This window comes from Notolepis coatsorum (assembly GCF_963971535.1).
Source record: "Notolepis coatsorum genome assembly, chromosome: 5".
NCBI lineage: Eukaryota > Metazoa > Chordata > Actinopteri > Aulopiformes > Paralepididae > Notolepis > Notolepis coatsorum.
Genome location: NC_140169.1, coordinates 91,221,417 through 91,248,649, shown reverse-complemented (window position 1 = coordinate 91,248,649; position 27,233 = coordinate 91,221,417). Strand labels below are relative to the sequence as shown.

At 46.1% G+C, this 27,233-nt stretch overlaps 1 protein-coding gene across 2 annotated transcripts in view; it reads right to left on the bottom strand.

Annotated features, from left to right (window-relative positions):
- The window catches only part of hsf2 (heat shock transcription factor 2), a 58,059-nt gene extending 49,187 nt beyond the window's left edge, over positions 1 to 8,872 (bottom strand). For both annotated transcript variants that reach the window (XM_084314496.1, XM_084314497.1), the window contains exon 1: positions 8,764 to 8,872. In XM_084314496.1, coding sequence (XP_084170622.1) covers positions 8,764 to 8,856 — 93 coding nt within the window. In that variant the 5' untranslated portion in view covers positions 8,857 to 8,872. The remainder of the gene's footprint in view (positions 1 to 8,763) is intronic.
- Positions 8,873 to 27,233: the final 18,361 nt, after the last annotated feature.

Here is a 27,233-nt window from a genome sequence, read left to right as displayed (position 1 = left end):
CCAGGCATCAACGTGAGCTCCCGGTACGGTAGCTAGTTAGTTAATAACGTTATATAGTTAGTGTTACACGTTCAATATAACATCAGCATATTATATATCCGAACACAGCAAGTAAGCAAGGCCAGTTCCATTCCGTTGCTCATTCCGTACCAAACTACCCATTCTGCAATCTGTTAATAAAGTTTTCAACCAGACAAATGTATAGAAAGGCTTTGTTTTAGGGATGCCCCGATCGATCGGCCACCGATCGTTATCGGCCGATACTCAGTATAAATATGCAATCTGTGAATTCCGATAATTAGTCATATTCGCCGATAGCGGAAACCGATCAAGCGAAGCTCTCACTCGCTGTCTGTCTCAGACACACACAACCTGCAAACTGCCGCTGCTCCTCCTCCCTAGCCCCGCCCGCCCCCGTGTAGAGTTTGTAAACAAAGAGGTGCGGCTCCTCTGCTCGAGTCTGTAGTGCACTGCATTCGACCTGCGCTAACGTTAGCTACCTAGCTATCGTTACTGTTTAAACAAAATTACCCAGTCAACTATTCACGTTTAGTAGGCATTGTCTAACGGTATTTAGCCGGCTAGCTACCGATAGCTCCTGATATCAACAAATGATCCAGAAAGTCTAGTAGTTCATGTTCATACCTCAGTTAGCTTGCGTTAGCTGACGTTCGTTTACTGTTCAAAACGAAATGTCCCATTGAACTAAAGTTCTGTCTTAACGTCATCTAGCCGGCTAGCAGTAGCTACAGATAGCTCTTGATATCAATGTCTTATAACATTGATTTAATGCATATTCGAGCTGAGGGCTTGCTGAATGTGAAATGACCAAAGCACTTAACGTTACCAATGGGGTCCCGCTGCAGCACAGGAGAATCCTTTTTGGAGCTGGGCTACTAGAGTACACACAGACAGTGGAGCTGTTTGCAGATAGTGAGCATTTTGACTTGTTGCGTGGTGGCGATGTCTCGCAGTCGCAGATAATACAAGTACAAGTCTAATTATATAATATATATATTTTATAAAAAAAAAAAAAAAAAAAAAACGTTTTATATAAAATAATTTTTAATTTCTTTTTAATCAAAAACAATCGGTATCGGATCGGTATCGGCCGATATGGCTCACGACGATCGGTGATCGGTATCGGTGGCAAAAAACGTGATCGGGGCATCCCTACTTTGTTTTATTATAACATTTGTTGCAGTAAAATCATTATGTCTCATTTGGTCATGCTGTGGAGCGCTGGTCGGCGGGCCGGGCAGCTAAGGTATTAGCTACGTTAAGTTTGTTGTGATGTGCTCTCGAGTTAGTCGCAAGCAGATCAATGGCGGCATGCCCGAAAGTAGAAAATGAATAAACGCTTGCCGATTGGTGGTAAGAACAGCAGGAGGTGGGTGCTAGCGGTGTGGCGTAATTGGCCGAATCGACTGTCAATCAAAATGGTTCCATTGCATTGGTTGAAAGCTCTGGTTGAGAGAATAGTATCCCGCTGCAGGCCGCCAGAATGGTTCCATTGCATTGGTTGAAAGCTCTGGTTGAGAAAATAGTATCCCTCTGCAGGCCGCCAGACGATACTGGGAGAGAGATAGTGATACCATAAACATATTTCTTGATGTTTCCTTTTTTTAAGTAAGTAAAGAGGCCTACAAATACAAACATACACATACAAACAAGCCCGCCGTCCCCCACACACACACACACAAGCTACTGCATCACAGTTACTACTTATGATTAACAAGGCATTCGTTTTGTGGCATTAACGTCATATAGTTAGTGTTACACGGACAATAACATCAGCATATTATTATTACCCATAGCAGCAAGGCATTACTCCGAGTCCGTTCATAGCTCAGTTCCATTCCGTTGCTCATTCCGTACCCAACTACCCACTACTAGTTAGTTAGCACCATCCAGGCATCAACATGAGCTCCCGGTACGGTAGCTAGTGAGTTAGCACCATCCAAGCATCAATGTGAGCTCCCGGTACGGTAGCTAGTTAGTTAGCACCATCCAGGCATCAACGTGAGCTCCCGGTACGGTAGCTAGTTAGCACCATCCAGGCATCAATGTGAGCTCCCGGTACGGTAGCTAGTTAGTTAGCACCATCCAGGCATCAACGTGAGCTCCCGGTACGGTAGCTAGTTAGTTAGCACCATCCAGGCATCAACGTGAGCTCCCGGTACGGTAGCTAGTTAGTTAGCACCATCCAGGCATCAACGTGAGCTCCCGGTACGGTAGCTAGTTAGTTAATAACGTTATATAGTTAGTGTTACACGTTCAATATAACATCAGCATATTATTTACCCGAACACAGCAAGTAAGCAAGGCATTATTCCGTTCATAGCTCCGTTGCTCATTCCGTACCAAACTACCCATTCTGCAATCTGTTAATAAAGTTTTCAACCAGACAAATGTATAGAAAGGCTTTGTTTTATTATAACATTTGTTGCAGTAAAATCATTGCGTCTCGTTTGGCCATCCTGTGGAGCGCGCTGGTCGGCGGGCACTGCCGGGCAGCTAACGTATTAGCTTGTTGTGGTTCTGAGTTTGACTCGCATTCTGAGTTCTCGCAAGCAGATCAATGGCGACATGCCCCCGAAGTAGAAAATGAATAAACGCTTGCCGATTGGTGGTAAGAACAGCAGGAGGTGGGTGCTAGCGGTGTGGCGTAATTGGCCGAATCGACTGTCAATCAAAATGGTTCCATTGCATTGGTTGAAAGCTCTGGTTGAGAAAATAGTATCCATCTGCAGGCCGCCAGACGATACTGGGAGAGAGATAGTGATACCATAAACATATTTCTTGATGTTTCCTTTTTTTAAGTAAGTAAAGAGGCCTACAAATACAAACATACACATACAAATATACAGTAGTTTCATAAAAAATTTTTTTTTTTTTTTTTTTTTTTTTTTTTTACAAATACTTATATACAAATATCGGTATCGGTATCGGTATCGGCCGATAGTGTTAGTTGAACAATCGGTATCGGTATCGGTGGCCAATTTTCATATCGGTGCATCCCTAACTATGAGTGACGCACAAACAGCTGTTTCCGCGTGCTACACGCGTACAGTACAGTGTGCGTACAGTACAGCTCAATACATACAATTGTTAAGGGGATGCAGACCAGAGAAAGACTTTCGTCTTGTTTACATCAGGGTCCCCCATTTTCAATTCATCATAATAAGCGTGACTTTATATGTGCGCTAAAGTTAGCGTTTAAAGTAGGGATGCCCCGATCATGTTTTTTGCCACCGATACCGATCACCGATCGTCGTGAGCCATATCGGCCGATACCGATACCGATCGTTTTTGATTAAAAGAAATTAAATTTTATTTTATATAATTTTTTTTTAATAAAATATATATATTATATAATTAGACTTGTACTTGTATTATCTGCGAGACATCGCCACCACGCAACAAGCTCCACTGTCTGTGTGTACTCTAGTAGCCTCCAGCTACAGCCAGGATTCTCCGGAGCTGCAGCTGGACCTATACTGAGTAGCCTCGAGCTACGGCCAGGATTCTCCGGCGCTGCACCTGGACCCTATTGGTATAACGTTACTTAACTGTGCTCAGCAAGCCCTCAGCTCGAATACGCATCGAATCAGTGTTATAAGACATTGATATCAGGAGCTATCTGTAGCTACTGCTAGCCGGATATATAACGTTAATACAACGCCTCAGTGAATTATTTAGTTCAATGGGACATTTCGTTTTTAACAGTGAACTAACTTGCGCTAACGTGAGCTAACAGCTAACAGCTAACAGGTATCATACCTACCTCAGCGTTTCCGTTAGCCGGTAATTACCGGTATTTGTCCGGCAAAATCTCTTGAAGTCCGACATATTTAATTTCTCCGGTCTTAATGTCCGGTGAAAATAATTCCCTGAGTCTAAGCACAATTTGATTATTTGAATTGTATTAAAATAGGCTAAAATTAAATAGCCTATGCGATGAACGAAACGATCATTACATTTGTTTCCTCGTTGCTTCTAATAATGACAACGACGTTGTCAGCGAGAGCTTTAAAAACGTAGGTCTCGGTTCGCTTCATCGGACCAAACGCGAACCAAATATAGGAAGTGATTATTATTACCACTGCTCGCAGCACTCACTGCAAAACAAGCACACTGCATCTAATCTCTCTATCTATCTATCTATCTATCTCTCTATCTATCTATCTATCTATGTCTGTGCATCTTGGGAAGAAGGAAGAAAAAACGCGGCTTATTATTATTACCGAGGCGCGCGGCTTATTATATTATTAAAACGGCTACTTGTGGGCACTCATAAAAACACCGTGGTCAGGTCTACAAGTTGTTTAGCGAGAGGATGTTGGTAATGTGCTTCAATAGAACAATGGATCAATGCCATGTCAAAACTCGGCTCCGCTGATCTGGGCTCCGCAGTACACACACAGACACACACACACGCGCGCGCGCACACACAGGATCGCAGCCACACACACATTTCCACTGTCCAATAGACAAGCGCCCTTTTCGACCGCGTGACATTGAGGTGGAGAGAGTAGTCACGCAAACCACGATAATGTTGCAGTCTCTCTGCTTTCTCAGTTCTTCGCTTGATATAATTAATACAAATGTCCAATATAACGGAATTCGTTAGCTCATAAAAATGTGATTATAACAGACTGCTGTTTAATGTCGGACCGACTGCCACATACGCGGTCTATTTTATTTCAAGTCAGCAGCAGCACGGAGACGGAGTATCGAGGGACTTATTTTATTTGGAATATATTAATGACTGTATACGCAAAAGTAGCCTAGTTTTAAGTAATAATATTATAAATCTACATGCCTTGAGGATGACATTCTTTATATAGCCTGGCTGCCTATCAATTGTTTTAAAGCTCAATAAACTATGACCGGAATTAATCTCATTTGTCCGGTAGTTGAAATCTTGCAGGTCACGGAGACCGGCAACAATTTTTTCTAACGGAAACCCTGACCTACCTACTATACTTGCTAGAGCGTTTGTTGATGTCAGGAGCTATCGGTAGCTGGCCGGCTAGATACCGTTCGGTTAGACAATGCCTCATCATGTATTAAACTAAAAGTGAATAGTTGACTGGGTCATTTTGTAACGGTAGCTAAGCTAACAACAGCTAGCCGACACGCCGTCCTCCCGTGTCTCACTAGACTAGACCTGTGTTTACATGCGTGCGGGAGGGGCTGGACACGAGAGCAGACGCCGCACCACCGGTGTCTGAGACAGAACTCAGCGACAGCGATCGGGTTTGACGATCGGTGAAAATAAAACATTATCACCGATCACCGATCGCATATTTATACTGAATATCGGCCGATAACGATCGGTGGCCGATCGATCGGGGCATCCCTAGTTTAAAGTGCTTAGAAATGCCGGTAAATGCCGGTTCATTCATGCTTTGAGGCACGCTTCCTGACAGGATTTTATAATATTGTATTTTATAATATTGTAGCTTGACAACACTCAGCTGAGAGTCAAGAAACGATGCGCTCAGCAGTCGCCTTATGCAGCATCACTTTTCACATCAAAACAAAAGTAGAACTGTAATGTGGAGTGGACTTAAACATATTTACAATTAGCATTTTATAAAGTAGAACTGTAATGTTTACTTTCTCAGTCAGTGCCAAGTGCAGCATCCCTTTTCACATCAAAACAAAAGTAGAACTGGAATGTGGACTCTCATATTATGTCACAGTGTGTGTAAATGTGCCCTGTGGATTATACGCCCCCCCCAAGTAAAATATTTAAACAACCATTAAGCAGTGTTGGGCAAGTTACTCAGGAAGTATAGGAGTTGCAGAAAGCAGGATGAGAGAGCGTAGATTTCAGTGTGTATCATTTAATCATTTAACATTTGAAAGGCATACACACATTGGGGGATATCTTCGATTGGTCTCCGGCAGCGTAGCCTATATTTCTATCACCAGCTGCTGCGGTCTACAGCTAAATGAAATTCATGCCACGACACTGCCTAAAATTTCTATCACCAGCTGCTGCGGTCTACAGCTAAATGCAATTCATGCCACGAAACTGCCTAAAATATATTATATACAATATATCGTTTTCTATATAATTGTATCAACAGATAGTAGGTAGTGCACACATGCACTGCATGGCACAATATAGGGCAAATGTCTCTAGCCGAGAGGGGCTGCCGATTTGGGGGGGATATATTCGTTCAGGTGTGGCTGGTGATGTGAGACGCGCGGCCGCTTGTGTGCACCTCTCGAGGCGGGCAGCGTCAGCGCGAGGGACCCCCCCCCCCCCCCCAGCATCTCTCTCCCAGACCCGTCAATAGGTCACCCTAACCCCGCTACATTTCTACCCAATGTCAGGGTATTTTATAACGTTAGCGTTTCGCCATTTCCTGACCAATATGCGTCAATTTTCTTCTTCTAATGAGCTGCTTGAAACGCTGGGATATTATGTATAAAATGTAGAAATTAATATGAATGGCCTCCTTCCCTCAGAGCAAGCCCGCACATAAAGTCACACGGAAACAGCTGTTCCTGGAGGCAGTACTGTGATACGCATTTGCATTTCAGCGTCCTGCTACGCTCATAGCGAGGGGGGCGTACTAGCATAGGTCAGTGGCCAATCAGAGCGCAAAACGGGAACCCGGAAACACGAACGTGTTGGTAAAAGCATAGACGCGTCCAGGTAGGCCTACATAGATTAATGGGTCATATTATTTGGATCAGATACAGGTTTTTAGTTTGGAGGGGGGGGGGGGGTCTAGTTGTTGACCATGTTTCCTTGACAACAATCAGGATATTTAGCACCCCCAGGACATCACCATGGCAGCGCTGGGACCAGGATTCTATTGATCAAGCGACACACTTTAGAACGCTTGTCACAGTTCTGCACCGGCAACCAAACCTTGAACTTTGGGGTCAGAGGTGACCAGATTCTGTCACACTTCCTGCCCCAACGCGTGTATATTTTCCCTAACGGAGTTGCACTTCCGCGTTCAGTTTGCGCAATCTGATTGGCCACTGACGTTTTTTTCAGCGCCAATCGCGTTACTCCTAACAAACTGGTTAAGCTTGGTGACTCTTTCGAAGTCGCTCTCTTTCGAAGTTGGTTAACACTTTGCCGCCCAAGCACGAGTTAACTCGTGTTTCGATTCCGCCCGTTGAGGACTGGATTGGACATTGTTGTAACACGCAAGTGATCGATCAGTGAAAATGGCTACTTGAACGCACACTGTATTGCTAATCAATAATACTGATCGGCGTCCCCCGCCGCCCCATTTCATCCATAGATGCTCTGTAATAGTCCAGATGCTACGCAGTTTGTTTGATTTCATTTGTATATATACAACAGAAATGGCGTTTGATATAACGTGACTAGCCTTTAGCCTCATATCTAGCTCCCCAGAAAAAAGACGAGGCGAAAACTGCGATAAACCTTATATTCACGGCGCTATAAAATGACAACCAACCGATGGATTTTTATTTTCTTTAAGCCATTATGAAGGCACGGTTTATGCACTCAAGTGACAATGAGAATGGACAGATAGCAATACTATAAAGTATATATATAGCTGTTAGAAAGTACATCGGTTTGTTGACAAAGCTTGGTCCTCTGGACTATAAATCGCCGCGGGACTCTGGTCGCCAAAGGTTAGGGTTAGTTGGTTAAGGTTAGGGTTAAGGTTAGTTGGTTAAGGTAACAGCCTGCTGGCGCGATTGTTAGGAGTAACGCGATTGGCGCTGAAAAAAAACATCAGTGGCCAATCAGATGGCGCAAACCGAACGCGGAGGTGCAACTCTGTTAGGGATGTAGGGTACATTGGGATCAACTGGAGCTACAGTATTCATGGTTTGGGCATTGACACTTTGTTGAAGTGAAAAGACATCTTGTTGGAATAGGCCAGGGATTCCAAGAGGGGGCGAAGGGCCATGGGGAGTGAACTAGCACAGAATTAGATTCCAAGCTCACTAAATATGGACTATTGCCATAATGAAGTATATTAGAACTACGTTGGTTTGAGTAACTCCTCACAAAACCAATCGGTCAAATTTTATAGGAAATAAATTATTAGGAGGCAGTGGTTCATTTGAGTTGTTTTGCCTTCATTCGGGTAAGATTATACTGTTTATCGCTTCACAAAGTGACACAGATACATGGCGTTTAGCAGCAAGCAGTTTCGATTGATTGATTGAAAACTTTATTAACAGATTGCAGAATGGGTACAGTACAACTCAATACATACAACTGTTAAGGGGATGCAGACCAGAGAAATACTTTCGTCTTGTTTACATCAGGGTCCCCCATTTTCAATTCATCATAACATATATGACACACATGACATACAGATACAGACCAGTACTGCTACATCTATACATTTATGACATACCAGATTTGCAGTACTGTTTGTGATACAAAAAGTGTCCAGAAAAGAGTGTATACATTTGACGTAGAAACTGTACATTGGAGAAGGTTGGGTAGGTGGGGTGGGGTATGTAAACAATGAGCACAAATGGCTAACTAGCTCGTGTGTATAGCCCTAACGTGTTAGCTAAAACTAACGTTGATAGTGGCGTTAGCATGCATGGCTGGCTGAGTGGCTATGCTGCTAACTAGCTCTGTATCTATAAGGTGTGTATCAGCGTGTGTCGAACTTTAGTCAGCCAGCTAAGCTAACTTGATTAGCCGACTAGTAATAACGCCAGTAACTGGCACGCTGCTTACTAACGCGGCCGGGCAGTTTTATTTGTCGTAACGTTCCGTACAGTAGTTACCTGACTCCAGCAAATGAATTCATTTGTATCTGCATCCTCGACAAGCGTCCAGAGTTTGGTCAGAAAAGCGGGGATGTTGGAGTTATTTTTCATGTCGTAGAAAATAATGAGTCTCTGACCGAGGACTTTATTCTAAATGCGCACTGACGATGTTTGGTGTCGTCTTCTTCTGTGGTGGGCGGGCGGGGCGGGGGAGGGGGGGGGGGGGGGGCAGAGAGAGAGAGAGAGACACCGTTACATTATTACAACTTCCTCCCCCATATTTTCTTTTCTTTATGTATTTGTATTCGTTAACTTTTCGTAATTCATTTTGAAAATGTTTATATTGCATGATGATATATTTACTACGTGTTGTTTGTATCCTTTAAAATATGTTACGTGACGTGTAGTCTTTATCCGAATGAATGAATGAATGAATGAATGAATGAATGATGAATGAATGAATGAATGAATGAATGAATGAATGAATGAATGAATGAATGAATGAATGAATGAATGAATGAATGAATGAATGAAAACTTTATTTAACAGATTGCAGAATGGGTACAATACAGTACGACTCAATACATACAATTGTTAAGGGGATGCAGACCAGAGAAAGACTTTCGTCTTGTTTACATCAGGGTACCCCATTTTAAATTCATAGTGACATTTATGACAACATACATGACATCATGCCATTTATGGCATAGGGACATACATGACATACAGGTATACTGTTACATTTGTGATATATATGATATGCAAATATACAGTTGTTACCCATAGATCCTGACAGAGAGTATACATATGATGGGGAGGAGACTGTACATTAGGAGGGGGTGGGTGGGAGGGAGAGAAATATACATACGGTGGGTGTCATATACGGAAGTATATAAGAGATGCAGGGGAGTTCTAAGGCACGCGCATTGATCTGGAGTTATATATATGGTAGGGTGACCATATTTTGATTTCCAAAAAAGAGGACATAGCGTGGAATAAACTCGCCGAAACGGTAAAGTGTGCCACGGGCACGCCGTGATTCGTTAACTTTTCGTAATTCATTTTGAAAATGTTTATATTGCATGATGATATATTTACTACGTGTTGTTTGTATCCTTTAAAATATGTTACGTGACGTGTAGTCAGTGATGTACCTGAACGCGTTCAATGAACGATCGTTCATGAACGCGTTCGTATTTTGGGCGAACGTGAACTGAACGTACTGATTATCCGCTAAATGAACGTTATTGAGAACGCGTTCATTATCAGCGCTGTATAACGGCGTTCAAACGTGCGTTCATTCTCAGCACTATTATAACGGCGTTCAAAGGTGTGCCAGATTTCATATGCATTTCAGGCTACAAAAGTATGCGGAAAACCACCCGATCTGGCAACGCGCCTGTCACCCCCTGGCTACGTCATCAGACTCCTCCTCACAACAACAGTGGAACCGCGGAATCTGCGAGCAGAAGCCGAGAGCTACAGCAGCAGGTCGAGAGCAGCACTCGCTCAGAGTCAGACTCTACGACGTCGGCGTATGAGCATTTAAAAGAGTTTAACGTTAAAGTCAGTACTGACTCAGACGGAAAAAATGTAACGTTTGTCTGTAAACTTTGTCCACCCGGTTTGAAGAAGCAAGTCCGTATATCGACAGCAAACCTTAAAGTTTAAACGGCACATTGAGAATAAGCAAACGACCTGTTTTTGTTTTCATAATAAAGACAATTCAAGCAACGTTTTTCCTCATGTTTTTGAAAATATACTGTAGAGATGAAAGCTGCAGCTGCTACTAGTGTGGACTGAATGGGCGACAGCAAAGCGTTATGGAAATGCATTGATTGATTGATGAAAACTTTATTAACAGACAATTGTTAAGAGGATGCAGACCAGAGAAAGACTTTCGTCTTGTTTACATCAGGATCCCCCATTTTCAATTCATCAGGACATATATGACAAATGAAAAATGCAAATGCCAGTATTCCGATTGCTGTCTGTGGTTCAATAATTTTTACAAATAATAGCACGCAGCCAGCAACGTATTGGAAAAATAACTATACATTTTTTTTTAAAGAACTATAAACTATAAATTAGTTCTTTTTTGAAACCATGAACTTTAGTTAACATTTTTGAATTATGAACTATGAACTGAACTAGTTCATTTTAAAAATTGTGAACTGTGAACTGAACTAGTTCATGTAGAAAGTGAACTTTCCCAACACTGCGTGTAGTCTTTATCCGAATGAATGAATGAATGAATGAATGATGAATGAATGAATGAATGAATGAATGAATGAATGAATGAATGAATGAATGAATGAATGAATGAAAACTTTATTTAACAGATTGCAGAATGGGTACAATACAGTACGGCTCAATACATACAATTGTTAAGGGGATGCAGACCAGAGAAAGACTTTCGTCTTGTTTACATCAGGGTACCCCATTTTAAATTCATAGTGACATTTATGACAACATACATGACATCATGCCATTTATGGCATAGGGACATACATGACATACAGGTATACTGTTACATTTGTGATATATATGATATGCAAATATACAGTTGTTACCCATAGATCCTGACAGAGAGTATACATATGATGGGGAGGAGACTGTACATTAGGAGGGGGTGGGTGGGAGGGAGAGAAATATACATACGGTGGGTGTCATATACGGAAGTATATAAGAGATGCAGGGGAGTTCTAAGGCACGCGCATTGATCTGGAGTTATATATATGGTAGGGTGACCATATTTTGATTTCCAAAAAAGAGGACATAGCGTGGAATAAACTCGCCGAAACGGTAAAGTGTGCCACGGGCACGCCGTGATTCCGATCCGCGTGAAAATATTCACGGCCATAGAGGAGACCGTGGGACACCTTTTTGCAACCGAATATGTGTCTCGAATTTGCTCCCACGCGGCGCGCAAAATCGCGCAAGTCTTGTTTACATCAGGGTCCCCCATTTTCAATTCATCATAAATGTACAGTTCCCTCCCCCTTGTATATATTTACTGTATGTCACAAATGTAACAGTATTGCTTTGAGGTCTTTCTCTGGTCTGCATGCCCTTAACAATTGTGTGTATTGAGCTGTACTGTACCCATTCTGCAATCTGTTAATAAAGTTTTCAATCAATCAATCAATCAATCAATCCCGCAGTGCAATACTCCAATTCAGCCATTGGGTGGGACGGTCACGTGACCCAAATCAGCCAATGGAAGCGAGGGTCCTTAAAGTGTGGGTCCTTAAAGTGTTGCGGTCCTGAGAGTGTTGATGCTCTCGTCCTGCAGCTGGATACTATTGCCTCACAGCGCGGCCGTCAGCGCGCGGCCCAGAGGGCGCCGCTGGCTCTGCGGCTCTGCAGCTGCATGCTTCTCCGGGAGTCCGGTTGGATAATGCCATGTAAAAAGTCGCATGCCTGACATATTGGCATGTAACTCGAGAACCGAGGCACGGATTTTGGCGATCCAGATGGCATTCGAACGGCAACGAATAGCGCTTTAATTCGGTAATTTATATGTTCGGCGAAAAATGCAGCCCCGAGCCTTCAGATGCTCGCAAAGGGCCGTGAAACTGAAACTGAAACTGAAAAACAGTGAAACCCTGGACATTTCGATGAATTAATAAACCCCCCCCCCCGGACACCCCGGACAGGGCGTGAAAAGAGGACATGTCCGGGCAAAAGAGGACGTTTGGTGAATGAATGAATGAATGAATGAAAACTTTATTTAACAGATTGCAGAATGGGTACAATACAGTACGGCTCAATACATACAATTGTTAAGGGGATGCAGACCTGAGAAAGACGTTTGTCTTGTTTCCATCAGGGTCCCCCATTTTCAATTCATATAGACATTTATGACATACACAACATACATGACATTTATGGCATAGGGACATATAGGTATTTAGTACTGATACATTTGTGACATAACGGTATTCAAATATACAGTACTGTTACCCCTAGATCCTGACAGAGTATATACATATGATGGGGAGGGGACTGTACATTAGGAGGGGGTGGGTGGGTGGGAGGGAAATATACATACGGCGGGGAGGGAATATATACATGCGGTGGTGAGGAGACTGTCTATTAGGAGGTGGTGGGGGTTTTGGGCATTTACGGTGGCCAGTTTCGAATTGCAGCCTCCCGTAGGTGCTCTTTAAGAGCGGTTTTGAATGTGGGCAGGGATTCACATTCCTTTACAGCTTTGGGTAGGGCGTTCCACATTGTTGTGGCATAATTGCGAAACGTGTTTAGTCCCTTGTTTGAGCCGAATCTGGGTTTAACATGATTTGTTGAGCTTCCTCTGGTGTAGTGGTTGTGGTATTCACTGACCTTTGGGAAGTATTTTGACATGTACATGGGCACCCCGGTCATATAGTGTATCTTGTAGACCAGGCCCATTGCAAGTTGCTGTACTCTGTCGTCTACTCTAAGCCATCCTAGGTTGGCAAAGTGGGCAGGGGTGAGGTGGGTTCTGGGGTTCAGGTCAAGTAGTAGTCTGACCAGTTTGTTTTGTGATGTTTGTAATTTTGTTTTAAGCGCCTTTGAGGTGCTTTGGTACCATGAGGTGCACGCATAGTCATAGTACCCTTGAATGAGTGCTCCTGCCAGAGTCTTCAGGGTATTCTTGTTTACCAGAGAGGAGATCCGGTACAAGAATCTAGTTCGTTGGTTGACTTTTTTTATTACATTGGATGCCATTTTGTCACAGGAAAGATTTGCCTCTAGGATGGAACCCAGGTAGGTAATTTCGTCTTTCCTTGTGACAATATTGTCACCCACTGTAACTGAGAAGCCGTCGGTCTTGCTGAGTTTGTTATTTGAACCGAAGAGAATGGACTCTGTTGTGCCCATGTGTAATGATAGTTTGTTATCAGCGAGCCATATGCAGATTTTGCCTAGTATCAGCCTAATATATGGTTACACGGAACGTGAAGGAGTCTGTCTGTTACTACATACTGATGTTGTCAATAAACGAGCTTGCACCAAGTCATAGCCTCCAGACGATCATTCTACATGGTGTCAGAAGCAAAGTAGACAAAATGGCAACATTTCAACCGCCGGCGAGTTTTCCTTTCAACAAACCAGGAGAATGGCCCGAATGGAAGCAGCGATTTGTGAGATTCAGAACGGCTACCAAGTTGGATAAGGAAGAGGGTGCCGTGCAGGTTAGCAGTCTGATATATGCTATGGGAAACGAGTCGGAGAATATATTCCATTCGTTTGAATTTGAAGAAGTAGCACATCAAAATGACTTTGGAAGAGTGCTAGTGAAGTTCGATGACTACTTTGTACCGCGACGGAACGTCATACACGAACGGGCATGTTTCCATTAACGGGTACAGAGAGCAGGAGAAAAAGTAGAGACTTTTATTAGGGCTTTGTATGAACTGGCTGTGCATTGTGATTTCGGCACAAGCAAGGATGAGAACATCCGTGACAGAATCGTCGTTGGAGTCCTCGACAAAGAAGTCTCCCGTAAGTTGCAGATGACGAGAGATCTGACACTCGCGCTGACCATAGAGACTGTCAGGCAGTCTGAAGAGGTTGCCGCGCAGATCAGCATGCAAGGAGAGACAGCCGGAGGCGGGGCGAAACACGAGGTGACTCACAACAAGCGCTACAAAGGAAATGGCCGCCAGGGTAAGCCACAAGGGGGCGACAGAGGACAATGTAGACAATGTGGGAGATCGTGGCACAGTAGAGATGAGAACTGTCCAGCTAAAAAGTCCACATGTAATACCTGCGACAAAGTAGGGCACTGGAGTAAAGTGTGTAGAAATAGGAAAGCAGTATGTGAGGTCAGAGAACAAAAAGAAGTGCAGCAACAACAGCAGGACTCTGGGTCAGAAGATGGGTACTACATGGGGGAAGTGAGTAAAGCAGGTGGGTCGCCAAAGAGGTGGGCCGTCAAGGTGTTGATGGGCTCCACACCGGTCGAGTTTAAAATCGACACTGGGGCGGATGTGAGCATCATTCGCGAGGAGACCTACCACTCACTCATGCCAAACAGACCGCTGGAGCCTGCGGAAATACCACTGGACAGCCCAGGGGGCGAGCTGCATTGCATAGGACAGATCCAGAGCACTGTGACCTACAAGGGTAAGACACACCCACTCACAGCTTATGTCATCCGGGGGCCTACAGTAAACAACCTACTCAGCAGGCCAATGTCAGTGAAAATGAATTTAGTGAGAAGAGTGGAGGAAACGGTGAGCAGCAGCGGGAAAAATGAACATTTGCAGGCAGGCATGGGACATTACAAACTGAACCAGTAAGAATACTGCTGAAAGATGGCGCCCAGCCGTACGCGGTATACACAGCGCGACGTGTACCTCTCCCTATGCTGCAGAAGGTCAAGGAGGAGCTCCAAAGGATGGAGAGGAATGGCATCATTGAGAAGGTGACACAGCCTACCGATTGGTGTGCACCCATGGTGCCGGTCCTGAAGAGCACAGGCAAAGCCCGCATCTGTGTGGATCTCAAGAGGCTGAACGAGGCTGTTAAAAGAGAACAGTACACCCTGCCCACTACCGACGAGATCACAGCAAAGCTAAGCGGGGCCACAGTCTTCACATCACTCGATGCCGCCAGTGGATTCTTCCAAATCCCGTTGCACCCAGACAGCTGTAAGCTCACCACCTTCATCACGCCGTTTGGCAGGTTCAACTTCAAGCGAGTGCCATTTGGGATCACAAGCGCGCCGGAAATCTTCCAGAGGAAGATGATGGAGACCCTGGACGGGTTAGAGGGCGTCGAGATCTTCATGGACGACATTCTCGTCTATGGGGCCACAGAAAAAGAGCATGACAGTTGCCTGGAGAAGGTGATGCAGCGCATAGAGACGGCTGGCCTGAAGCTGAATAGAGAAAAGTGCTCCATCAAGCAGAGTCAGCTACGGTTTCTCGGGCACATCATCGACCAGTCCGGGATCCGGCCTGACCCAGCAAAAGTGGAGGCTATCCGGCAGCTGACGCCGCCAACAGATGTGCAGGAGCTGAGGAGGGTGCTGGGAATGGTGAATTATCTCGGCAGGTACGTCCCAGACAGGGGAGGAAACTAACTTTTTGGCTTACCAGCCAACTGGGGAGGAGACTGTACATTAGGAGGGGGTGGGTGGGAGGGAGAGAAATATACATACGGTGGGTGTCATATACGGAAGTATATAAGAGATGCAGGGGAGTTCTAAGGCACGCGCATTGATCTGGAGTTATATATATGGTAGGGTGACCATATTTTGATTTCCAAAAAAGAGGACATAGCGTGGAATAAACTCGCCGAAACGGTAAAGTGTGCCACGGGCACGCCGTGATTCCGATCCGCGTGAAAATATTCACGGCCATAGAGGAGACCGTGGGACACCTTTTTGCAACCGAATATGTGTCTCGAATTTGCTCCCACGCGGCGCGCAAAATCGCGCAAGTCTTGTTTACATCAGGGTCCCCCATTTTCAATTCATCATAAATGTACAGTTCCCTCCCCCTTGTATATATTTACTGTATGTCACAAATGTAACAGTATTGCTTTGAGGTCTTTCTCTGGTCTGCATGCCCTTAACAATTGTGTGTATTGAGCTGTACTGTACCCATTCTGCAATCTGTTAATAAAGTTTTCAATCAATCAATCAATCAATCAATCCCGCAGTGCAATACTCCAATTCAGCCATTGGGTGGGACGGTCACGTGACCCAAATCAGCCAATGGAAGCGAGGGTCCTTAAAGTGTGGGTCCTTAAAGTGTTGCGGTCCTGAGAGTGTTGATGCTCTCGTCCTGCAGCTGGATACTATTGCCTCACAGCGCGGCCGTCAGCGCGCGGCCCAAAGGGCGCCGCTGGCTCTGCGGCTCTGCAGCTGCATGCTTCTCCGGGAGTCCGGTTGGATAATGCCATGTAAAAAGTCGCATGCCTGACATATTGGCATGTAACTCGAGAACCGAGGCACGGATTTTGGCGATCCAGATGGCATTCGAACGGCAACGAATAGCGCTTTAATTCGGTAATTTATATGTTCGGCGAAAAATGCAGCCCCGAGCCTTCAGATGCTCGCAAAGGGCCGTGAAACTGAAACTGAAACTGAAAAACAGTGAAACCCTGGACATTTCGATGAATTAATAAACCCCCCCCCCGGACACCCCGGACAGGGCGTGAAAAGAGGACATGTCCGGGCAAAAGAGGACGTTTGGTGAATGAATGAATGAATGAATGAAAACTTTATTTAACAGATTGCAGAATGGGTACAATACAGTACGGCTCAATACATACAATTGTTAAGGGGATGCAGACCTGAGAAAGACGTTTGTCTTGTTTCCATCAGGGTCCCCCATTTTCAATTCATATAGACATTTATGACATACACAACATACATGACATTTATGGCATAGGGACATATAGGTATTTAGTACTGATACATTTGTGACATAACGGTATTCAAATATACAGTACTGTTACCCCTAGATCCTGACAGAGTATATACATATGATGGGGAGGGGACTGTACATTAGGAGGGGGTGGGTGGGTGGGAGGGAAATATACATACGGCGGGGAGGGAATATATACATGCGGTGGTGAGGAGACTGTCTATTAGGAGGTGGTGGGGGTTTTGGGCATTTACGGTGGCCAGTTTCGAATTGCAGCCTCCCGTAGGTGCTCTTTAAGAGCGGTTTTGAATGTGGGCAGGGATTCACATTCCTTTACAGCTTTGGGTAGGGCGTTCCACATTGTTGTGGCATAATTGCGAAACGTGTTTAGTCCCTTGTTTGAGCCGAATCTGGGTTTAACATGATTTGTTGAGCTTCCTCTGGTGTAGTGGTTGTGGTATTCACTGACCTTTGGGAAGTATTTTGACATGTACATGGGCACCCCGGTCATATAGTGTATCTTGTAGACCAGGCCCATTGCAAGTTGCTGTACTCTGTCGTCTACTCTAAGCCATCCTAGGTTGGCAAAGTGGGCAGGGGTGAGGTGGGTTCTGGGGTTCAGGTCAAGTAGTAGTCTGACCAGTTTGTTTTGTGATGTTTGTAATTTTGTTTTAAGCGCCTTTGAGGTGCTTTGGTACCATGAGGTGCACGCATAGTCATAGTACCCTTGAATGAGTGCTCCTGCCAGAGTCTTCAGGGTATTCTTGTTTACCAGAGAGGAGATCCGGTACAAGAATCTAGTTCGTTGGTTGACTTTTTTTATTACATTGGATGCCATTTTGTCACAGGAAAGATTTGCCTCTAGGATGGAACCCAGGTAGGTAATTTCGTCTTTCCTTGTGACAATATTGTCACCCACTGTAACTGAGAAGCCGTCGGTCTTGCTGAGTTTGTTATTTGAACCGAAGAGAATGGACTCTGTTGTGCCCATGTGTAATGATAGTTTGTTATCAGCGAGCCATATGCAGATTTTGCCTAGTATCAGCCTAATATATGGTTACACGGAACGTGAAGGAGTCTGTCTGTTACTACATACTGATGTTGTCAATAAACGAGCTTGCACCAAGTCATAGCCTCCAGACGATCATTCTACATGGTGTCAGAAGCAAAGTAGACAAAATGGCAACATTTCAACCGCCGGCGAGTTTTCCTTTCAACAAACCAGGAGAATGGCCCGAATGGAAGCAGCGATTTGTGAGATTCAGAACGGCTACCAAGTTGGATAAGGAAGAGGGTGCCGTGCAGGTTAGCAGTCTGATATATGCTATGGGAAACGAGTCGGAGAATATATTCCATTCGTTTGAATTTGAAGAAGTAGCACATCAAAATGACTTTGGAAGAGTGCTAGTGAAGTTCGATGACTACTTTGTACCGCGACGGAACGTCATACACGAACGGGCATGTTTCCATTAACGGGTACAGAGAGCAGGAGAAAAAGTAGAGACTTTTATTAGGGCTTTGTATGAACTGGCTGTGCATTGTGATTTCGGCACAAGCAAGGATGAGAACATCCGTGACAGAATCGTCGTTGGAGTCCTCGACAAAGAAGTCTCCCGTAAGTTGCAGATGACGAGAGATCTGACACTCGCGCTGACCATAGAGACTGTCAGGCAGTCTGAAGAGGTTGCCGCGCAGATCAGCATGCAAGGAGAGACAGCCGGAGGCGGGGCGAAACACGAGGTGACTCACAACAAGCGCTACAAAGGAAATGGCCGCCAGGGTAAGCCACAAGGGGGCGACAGAGGACAATGTAGACAATGTGGGAGATCGTGGCACAGTAGAGATGAGAACTGTCCAGCTAAAAAGTCCACATGTAATACCTGCGACAAAGTAGGGCACTGGAGTAAAGTGTGTAGAAATAGGAAAGCAGTATGTGAGGTCAGAGAACAAAAAGAAGTGCAGCAACAACAGCAGGACTCTGGGTCAGAAGATGGGTACTACATGGGGGAAGTGAGTAAAGCAGGTGGGTCGCCAAAGAGGTGGGCCGTCAAGGTGTTGATGGGCTCCACACCGGTCGAGTTTAAAATCGACACTGGGGCGGATGTGAGCATCATTCGCGAGGAGACCTACCACTCACTCATGCCAAACAGACCGCTGGAGCCTGCGGAAATACCACTGGACAGCCCAGGGGGCGAGCTGCATTGCATAGGACAGATCCAGAGCACTGTGACCTACAAGGGTAAGACACACCCACTCACAGCTTATGTCATCCGGGGGCCTACAGTAAACAACCTACTCAGCAGGCCAATGTCAGTGAAAATGAATTTAGTGAGAAGAGTGGAGGAAACGGTGAGCAGCAGCGGGAAAAATGAACATTTGCAGGCAGGCATGGGACATTACAAACTGAACCAGTAAGAATACTGCTGAAAGATGGCGCCCAGCCGTACGCGGTATACACAGCGCGACGTGTACCTCTCCCTATGCTGCAGAAGGTCAAGGAGGAGCTCCAAAGGATGGAGAGGAATGGCATCATTGAGAAGGTGACACAGCCTACCGATTGGTGTGCACCCATGGTGCCGGTCCTGAAGAGCACAGGCAAAGCCCGCATCTGTGTGGATCTCAAGAGGCTGAACGAGGCTGTTAAAAGAGAACAGTACACCCTGCCCACTACCGACGAGATCACAGCAAAGCTAAGCGGGGCCACAGTCTTCACATCACTCGATGCCGCCAGTGGATTCTTCCAAATCCCGTTGCACCCAGACAGCTGTAAGCTCACCACCTTCATCACGCCGTTTGGCAGGTTCAACTTCAAGCGAGTGCCATTTGGGATCACAAGCGCGCCGGAAATCTTCCAGAGGAAGATGATGGAGACCCTGGACGGGTTAGAGGGCGTCGAGATCTTCATGGACGACATTCTCGTCTATGGGGCCACAGAAAAAGAGCATGACAGTTGCCTGGAGAAGGTGATGCAGCGCATAGAGACGGCTGGCCTGAAGCTGAATAGAGAAAAGTGCTCCATCAAGCAGAGTCAGCTACGGTTTCTCGGGCACATCATCGACCAGTCCGGGATCCGGCCTGACCCAGCAAAAGTGGAGGCTATCCGGCAGCTGACGCCGCCAACAGATGTGCAGGAGCTGAGGAGGGTGCTGGGAATGGTGAATTATCTCGGCAGGTACGTCCCAGACAGGGGAGGAAACTAACTTTTTGGCTTACCAGCCAACTGGCGAGTAGATGATTTTTTTTACCAGCCAAACTGATTTTTTTACCAGCCAAAAATAAATCGCTAATTGTGATAATTACTTCTTTGTATGTCTTCGTCTAAATTGATTTTCAATCATAGTAATAATAATCACACCGTGTCTCTACTCTTTAAAATATTTATTAGCATAAAACATTAATAAGTGTCTCTACTCTCCACAATATTAGCATACAACATGTATTAATCACACTGTCTCTACTCTTCAAAATATTAGGATATCACATATTAACATGAAAGAGGGAACTATTCTGGACTGGGTTGGGCTGAACTGGGCCGTGAAAGATGCTGGGCTGGACTGGGTTGGGCTGAACTGGGTCGTGAAAGATGCTGGGCTGGACTGGGTTGGGCTGAACTAGGCAGTGAAAGATGCTGGGCTGGACTGGTTTGGGCTGAACTGGGCTGTGAAAGATGCTGGGCTGGACTGGGTTGGGCTGAACTAGGCAGTGAAAGATGCTGGGCTGGGTTGGGCTGAACTAGGCAGTGAAAGATGCTGGGCTGGACTGGGCTGGTCTAGGTTGGACTGGGTTGGGCTGGTCTAGGTTGGGTTGGACTGGGTTGGGCTGGTCTAGGTTGGACTGGTCTAGGTTGGACTGGGTTGGGCTGGTCTAGGTTGGACTGGGTTGGGTTGGTCTAGGTTGGACTGGGTTGGGCTGGTCTAGGTTGGACTGGGTTGGGACCGTTGGACTGGTTTGGGCTGGTCTAGGTTGGACTGGGCTGGGCAGTGAAAGAACCAAGCATTTCACTGTAATGTAATAGCTAAATAAAACAACTTGAACTTGACTTGTTACATTTGCACTCTGGTTGGATACCAAACGTATTCTGGTTGTACTGTACTTGTGCTGTATGATGACAATACATTGGAACCGAATCTCATGACAAGTTGACAACGCTAGGGGTTCAGCAGGTGTATTCTGAATGCCAAGTGTATGACATCATCACCGTTGTGAAGGGCATATGGGCGAGTGGTGATATGGGGGGAAACCCGGTAATAATAAAATGTCACTCGGCTGCATTTAAGCAAAGCCGCTCAGTATAGTCCACTATGTTGAATGCGCGTTATGGTAGCTTGATGCTAGGTAGCTAGCCGGCTAATGCTGGTTAGCCTCACGTCCACTTGTCATTCTCATCCGACTCGAAGGAGAACATCGTGTGCTGTTGTTCGTCCCCATGTCAGACCGCACTGATATCCGAAAGCGACGACTCTACATGCAATTATTTTCATCCACAATGTGTTTTTGTCTACGTTGTCAAGCCGGTGACAGGAGTTTGTAGGTCTGCGCGCAGTGGTCTGTCCACTTCCCCTAGATGCGCGACATCTTCTAGAAAACGAGTGTTCATTGGAGGAGCTTAGAGCGCATCTGTACAACGATGATGTTCATTGGTTATGGTCGGATTATTATGATGCGCAAATGGGAGGAATCAAGGGGGGAGTCAGATTTCGGCTTGTGCCAGTGAGCGAATCAGCAGATTGCAGAATGATTTTTTTGTTTTGTTTTGTAATTACTAGTACTCGCCAGACTCGCCAGCTTAATGCTACAGGTTCCACAAGGAAGCATACTAGGACCGCTACTCTTCCTAATCTATGCAAATGACATGTCGTCAGCCTGTGACTGCAACTTGTTCCTGTTTGCGGACGACTCAGCCCTGCTGGTCTCTGACAAGAACAAATTGCAGGTTGAAAAAACCCTCAGCACGGAACTAGGCAAAATCTGCATATGGCTCGTTGATAACAAACTATCATTACACATGGGCAAAACAGAGTCCATTCTCTTCGGTTCAAATAACAAACTCAGCAAGACCGACGGCTTCTCAGTTACAGTGGGTGACAATATTGTCACAAGGAAAGACGAAATTACCTACCTGGGTTCCATCCTAGAGGCAAATCTTTCCTGTGACAAAATGGCATCCAATGTAATAAAAAAAGTCAACCAACGAACTAGATTCTTGTACCGGATCTCCTCTCTGGTAAACAAGAATACCCTGAAGACTCTGGCAGGAGCACTCATTCAAGGGTACTATGACTATGCGTGCACCTCATGGTACCAAAGCACCTCAAAGGCGCTTAAAACAAAATTACAAACATCACAAAACAAACTGGTCAGACTACTACTTGACCTGAACCCCAGAACCCACCTCACCCCTGCCCACTTTGACAACCTAGGTTGGCTTAGAGTAGACGACAGAGTACAGCAACTTGCAATGGGCCTGGTCTTCAAGATACACTATATGACCGGGGTGCCCATGTACATGTCAAAATACTTCCCAAAGGTCAGTGAATACCACAACCACTACACCAGAGGAAGCTCAACAAATCATGTTAAACCCAGATTCGGCTCAAACAAGGGACTAAACACGTTTCGCAATTATGCCACAACAATGTGGAACGCCCTACCCAAAGCTGTAAAGGAATGTGAATCCCTGCCCACATTCAAAACCGCTCTTAAAGAGCACCTACGGGAGGCTGCAATTCAAAACTGGCCACCGTAAATGCCCAAAACCCCCACCACCTCCTAATAGACAGTCTCCTCCCCACCGCATGTATATATTCCCTCCCCGCCGTATGTATATTTTCCCTCCCACCCACCCACCCCCTCCTAATGTACAGTCCCCTCCCCATCATATGTATATACTCTGTCAGGATCTAGGGGTAACAGTACTGTATATTTGAATACCGCTTATGTCACAAATGTATCAGTACTAAATACCTATATGTCCCTATGCCATAAATGTCATGTATGTTGTGTATGTCATAAATGTCTATATGAAATGAAAATGGGGGACCTTGATGGAAACAAGACAAACGTCTTTCTCAGGTCTGCATCCCCTTAACAATTGTATGTATTGAGCCGTACTGTATTGTACCCATTCTGCAATCTGTTAAATAAAGTTTTCATTCATTCATTCATTCTACACTGAACGTTGCTATGACTATAACATGCCTTAAACACTCTGACTACGACGTCATCTTTGACAAAGGATGTTAGTCGAACCTACACCGGGAGCCCTGCCAGCGAGGACTGCGTCAACATGGAGAAACGTAGCGGCTGGGTGGCGCAGCGACGTTACCCTCGTCGCCAACACAGGAGATGCCGTGTTCAATTTCGGTGTCCCGTTAACCAGATTGCAGTTCTCTTGGCCTGCGCTCAGGTTAGGAGTCCCGACCGGACTTTAAACACTTCTTCTTTCCTTCCCTTCTAAATGTTTTGTAATAACGATGTTTTCCAAAACGTGTGTTGCTGCAATACATTGAGGATACGACGCGTGTTGTGTGTGAATTGTCTTGTCACTGGTATAGCTTCTCTCTCCATAGAAATCGGGTTGTTGTTTACATGTGTAAAAATGATCTGGTTAGTTGTGATGAGAACATGTGTGTTCATGTAACGTGAACTCACAACTAAGGGGGTTAATTAACCTATAAAGCTATGCTTAGTGACATGTGATTGAGGAATGAATTCTTTTCTCAGCCTGTAATGACAATGAACAGTGTGTTCACATATTAACAGGGTTACCTGTTCAACTTGGTCGTATCAAGGGTAAGGAAGGAGGGGTGATCCCCCCGGTTTCCCTGGGGCTTCCCCCCCTCCTCTCAGACATGTTGTTTACAATATATTGTGTCACTGTGTTTGTGGGGATACGATGTAACCCTCAGCTTAATTGCTGGGGTTGTGCTTTCCGCTTGAGAAACTATTTTTTCCTAAAGAAAAGATTGTTTGGTCACTTATCATGTGTGCTTAGCAAGGCCTGTGGCCAATACATAATCAAGGACTTCTGTCTTCTCTCGTTATGAAAAACGGCGTTCCTCTGTAGTAGGAGTGTACTGTGCCATTTTTTGTTGTGATGAAGGGTTGTGTGTGTCTTGTGATCTACAACTGGGTTAGGTTTGGCCCACAGAAGCACATGTGTAAGTCTGGACCGGGGCTCTTAAAGGGGCCCTCTCTGCTCTGTGTTTTTCCTTAGTAAAACTCAGGTAGCAGGTTATCACATGAGCTATGTGAGGCTGTTCGATGCTTCATGTAGCAGGCTATGACTGTGTCATGCTCTACTTGTCATTACATCGTATCATGGGTGAGGGGTCGTAAAGGGGTGAACTGGTAATCCTTTCCTCCCCTTTTCTGATTGGTCAGGGGTTAAAACCTCCTGTCCTTCAAGGTTCCTGTCACGTTGCTGTTCGGCACGTTACAGGGTAAGAGGGGGGGGGGGAGGGAGTTCCCTGGTCCCACGCCCTGGAAGATTGGGCGTGTGCACCGCGGAAATTCCCCCGCCATAGAGTACGTCACTGAGCGCGTCTCTAGTGGTAAGACTTCCGTGGGTTGTTCAGGTCCATGTTATGGATCTGTTTCAGGGAGTTGTCAGAGCTCCTCCTCACGAAGCTCCTCCTCAGAGAGAAGTGCCTTCTGTGAGTTCGGACTCTCCTTCCCAGTGAGGGAGCCTCCTCAGAGTTTCAGAGCCTCCTCCTCAGATTGTCAAAGTGAGTAGAACTTCAAAAAGGAGTTCTGCTCTATTGTGTGTGTATTCGATTCAATTCGATTATTGAGTGTGTATTGGTTCAGTGCCTCCTCCTCGTAGAGTCCTAACCCAAGTGTTACATAGCTCAATGTTGCAATATTTCTTTTCAATCTATACAGCTTGCGTGGGAAGTCTCTCTGGGGATTCCCGTCTCCTCCCTGTGGAGAGGGTGGTGGGATGTAAAAATGAAAATAATTTTTTACCCTCAACCGCGTCACGTGGGATTCATGTCAGTCTGTGTTTCTTTCTTTTTTAAATAAAAAGAGGAAAGAACATGAAGCACGACGGCTCCTTGTCGTTCTCCCAGGCGACTTGGAGGAACAATGTCTGGTGTCTTGTTAGACTATCCATTGATGTGTTTGGGTCTCGACGCGTATGTAAGTGCTGGCTCTGGGTGTTTCTGATGGGAATCACGCATGAGGCTGGTGCGCCTTGGTTGCTTGTTATTAAAACAGCGTTTTTATAGGGCAACTGGGATGGAGTTTTGTCTCTTCCGAGCGCCAGTTTACTAGGTTGTCTCGACGTATTCTCGTTCATATCTGGGGGATGTTAACGGAATAGATCAGAACATAGGTAGAGGGGTCTCATGCCCTTGGGGTGGGCCACTGAGCGCGGTACAAATGGGACCGTCTGGGTGGCGCCCTCTTTTCATGTTTTAGATCGACACGCATACCTACCCTGTCGCATGTCGGCGTGGTTAGGGCACGGGACTGGTTCTGGTCGCGCTGGTCCAGGTCAGTTAACCCGTTGTCCGCCGGGGACGCAGAGCTGCTGTTCTGGTACCCTGAGGGACTTGTGCTTTTTTCGGGGGGGAAAATGCCGGGTCGGCCCGGGTGTCACAGGGTTAGGCGTTATGGAGACCCTTTGTTGGGTACATGTTGTACTCTGCACTATTGTAATGGCTTACGGCCATACCAACCTGAACACGCCCGATCTCGTCCGATCTCGGAAGCTAAGCAGGTTCGGTCCTGGTTAGTACATGGTTGGGAGACCGCCTGGGAATACCAAGTGCAGTACACTTAGGGCTGGTTCTCCATTCTTTTCGCTCCTCTCTCACGCGTGGCGAAGAGGGGGCTGTTGGGGTGGTCTTTTGGACCTCCTCTGGTAACCCTGTGTGCTTCCCGAGCCGCCGGGCCCGGTCCGAAGTAATGTTTCGTCGACCCGTAGGCCTGGAATAACCCTTTTTTGAAAACTGAAACACTTGTACTGCGGTATAGCCAGTGTATACCCGCAGGTGTGTTTTGGAGTTTTTTCTTGAGGGGTTATAGGAACGACCACCGTCTGTGTACCAAGAGGGTGGTTGATTCCCTGGTGTGTTGGAGCGGAGTCAACTCCCGGGTTATCCGGTTGAGTGTGCCCCTGCACGTTCATGACGTCTGCCAATCGTGTCAGCCTTCTCTGCCTCGACCCCTCTGAGTGGGTTTTTTTTTGATGGAGGCTTTGTCATGGTGCTCAACAACGCCAGCATACGCCCCTTCCGCCGGGGGGGTGTTTTCAGTTGACCCCTTTGGCGCCTGTCTCGTCCGCAGTGCTCCAGGCTCAGGTCTACAGCCTGCTACCTGGTTTCCCCGGTGCGCTGTCTGCTTCCGTTGGTTAACCTTTTTTGAGTGCTTTACGGCCATGCTGACTGCCTGTTTTACAGGGTCAGTGTGCCAGGCGGTGTACTATTGGGGGGAAAGGGCCCGCTCTTGGAGGGGCCCTGTCCGAATACGCTGGCGATGTGGGGGGCGGTGTCACTAAGTGACCGCCTGGTGGGGTCTTGATGCCTGGTGTCATTGACCTCTCCGGGCCCCCTTTTTCCAGGGGATCCAGTCCCTTCAGTGGGTCTGGGTCTTCCTTCGCGCTCCGCTGCTACGGCCTTGCCACAGGGTTGAGTTTGCTCTTGACCCCGTGATTTTTGGGGGCAGTAACAAGGGTTGTTCCTTCCGTTCGTTCCCTGGTGGCATGCGGGTTGTGCGTGTGCGTAGTCGTGGGGTCAAGCCACGGTCTGCTCACCCTGTGCGTTGAGTTGCTTGAGTTCCTCTTCGCACGGTCGGATCCGTCTGCCTCCCGTAAACCTCCAATAGGGAGGGTATCCTCCATTAGGGAGGGTCGGGGGGCTCGGTCCTCCCCGGTCTGATGGTTGTGGGGGGCCTCAGCGGGGTACATTTGTCGAGCTTTGGCTCCCGCTCAGCTCCTGTTATGCAACTGATGCTGAGCGGAGCCATAATGAAATAGAACGTAAGGTTATGTATATAACCAAGTTCTATGAATTATGGTGACGCTCAGCATCAGGACACCGCTGCGGCCCTTGATCTTTCATTGTGGTGAAATTTGTTGGGAAGGAGATGAGTGTGTGGCCCCACCCCTGCTTATGT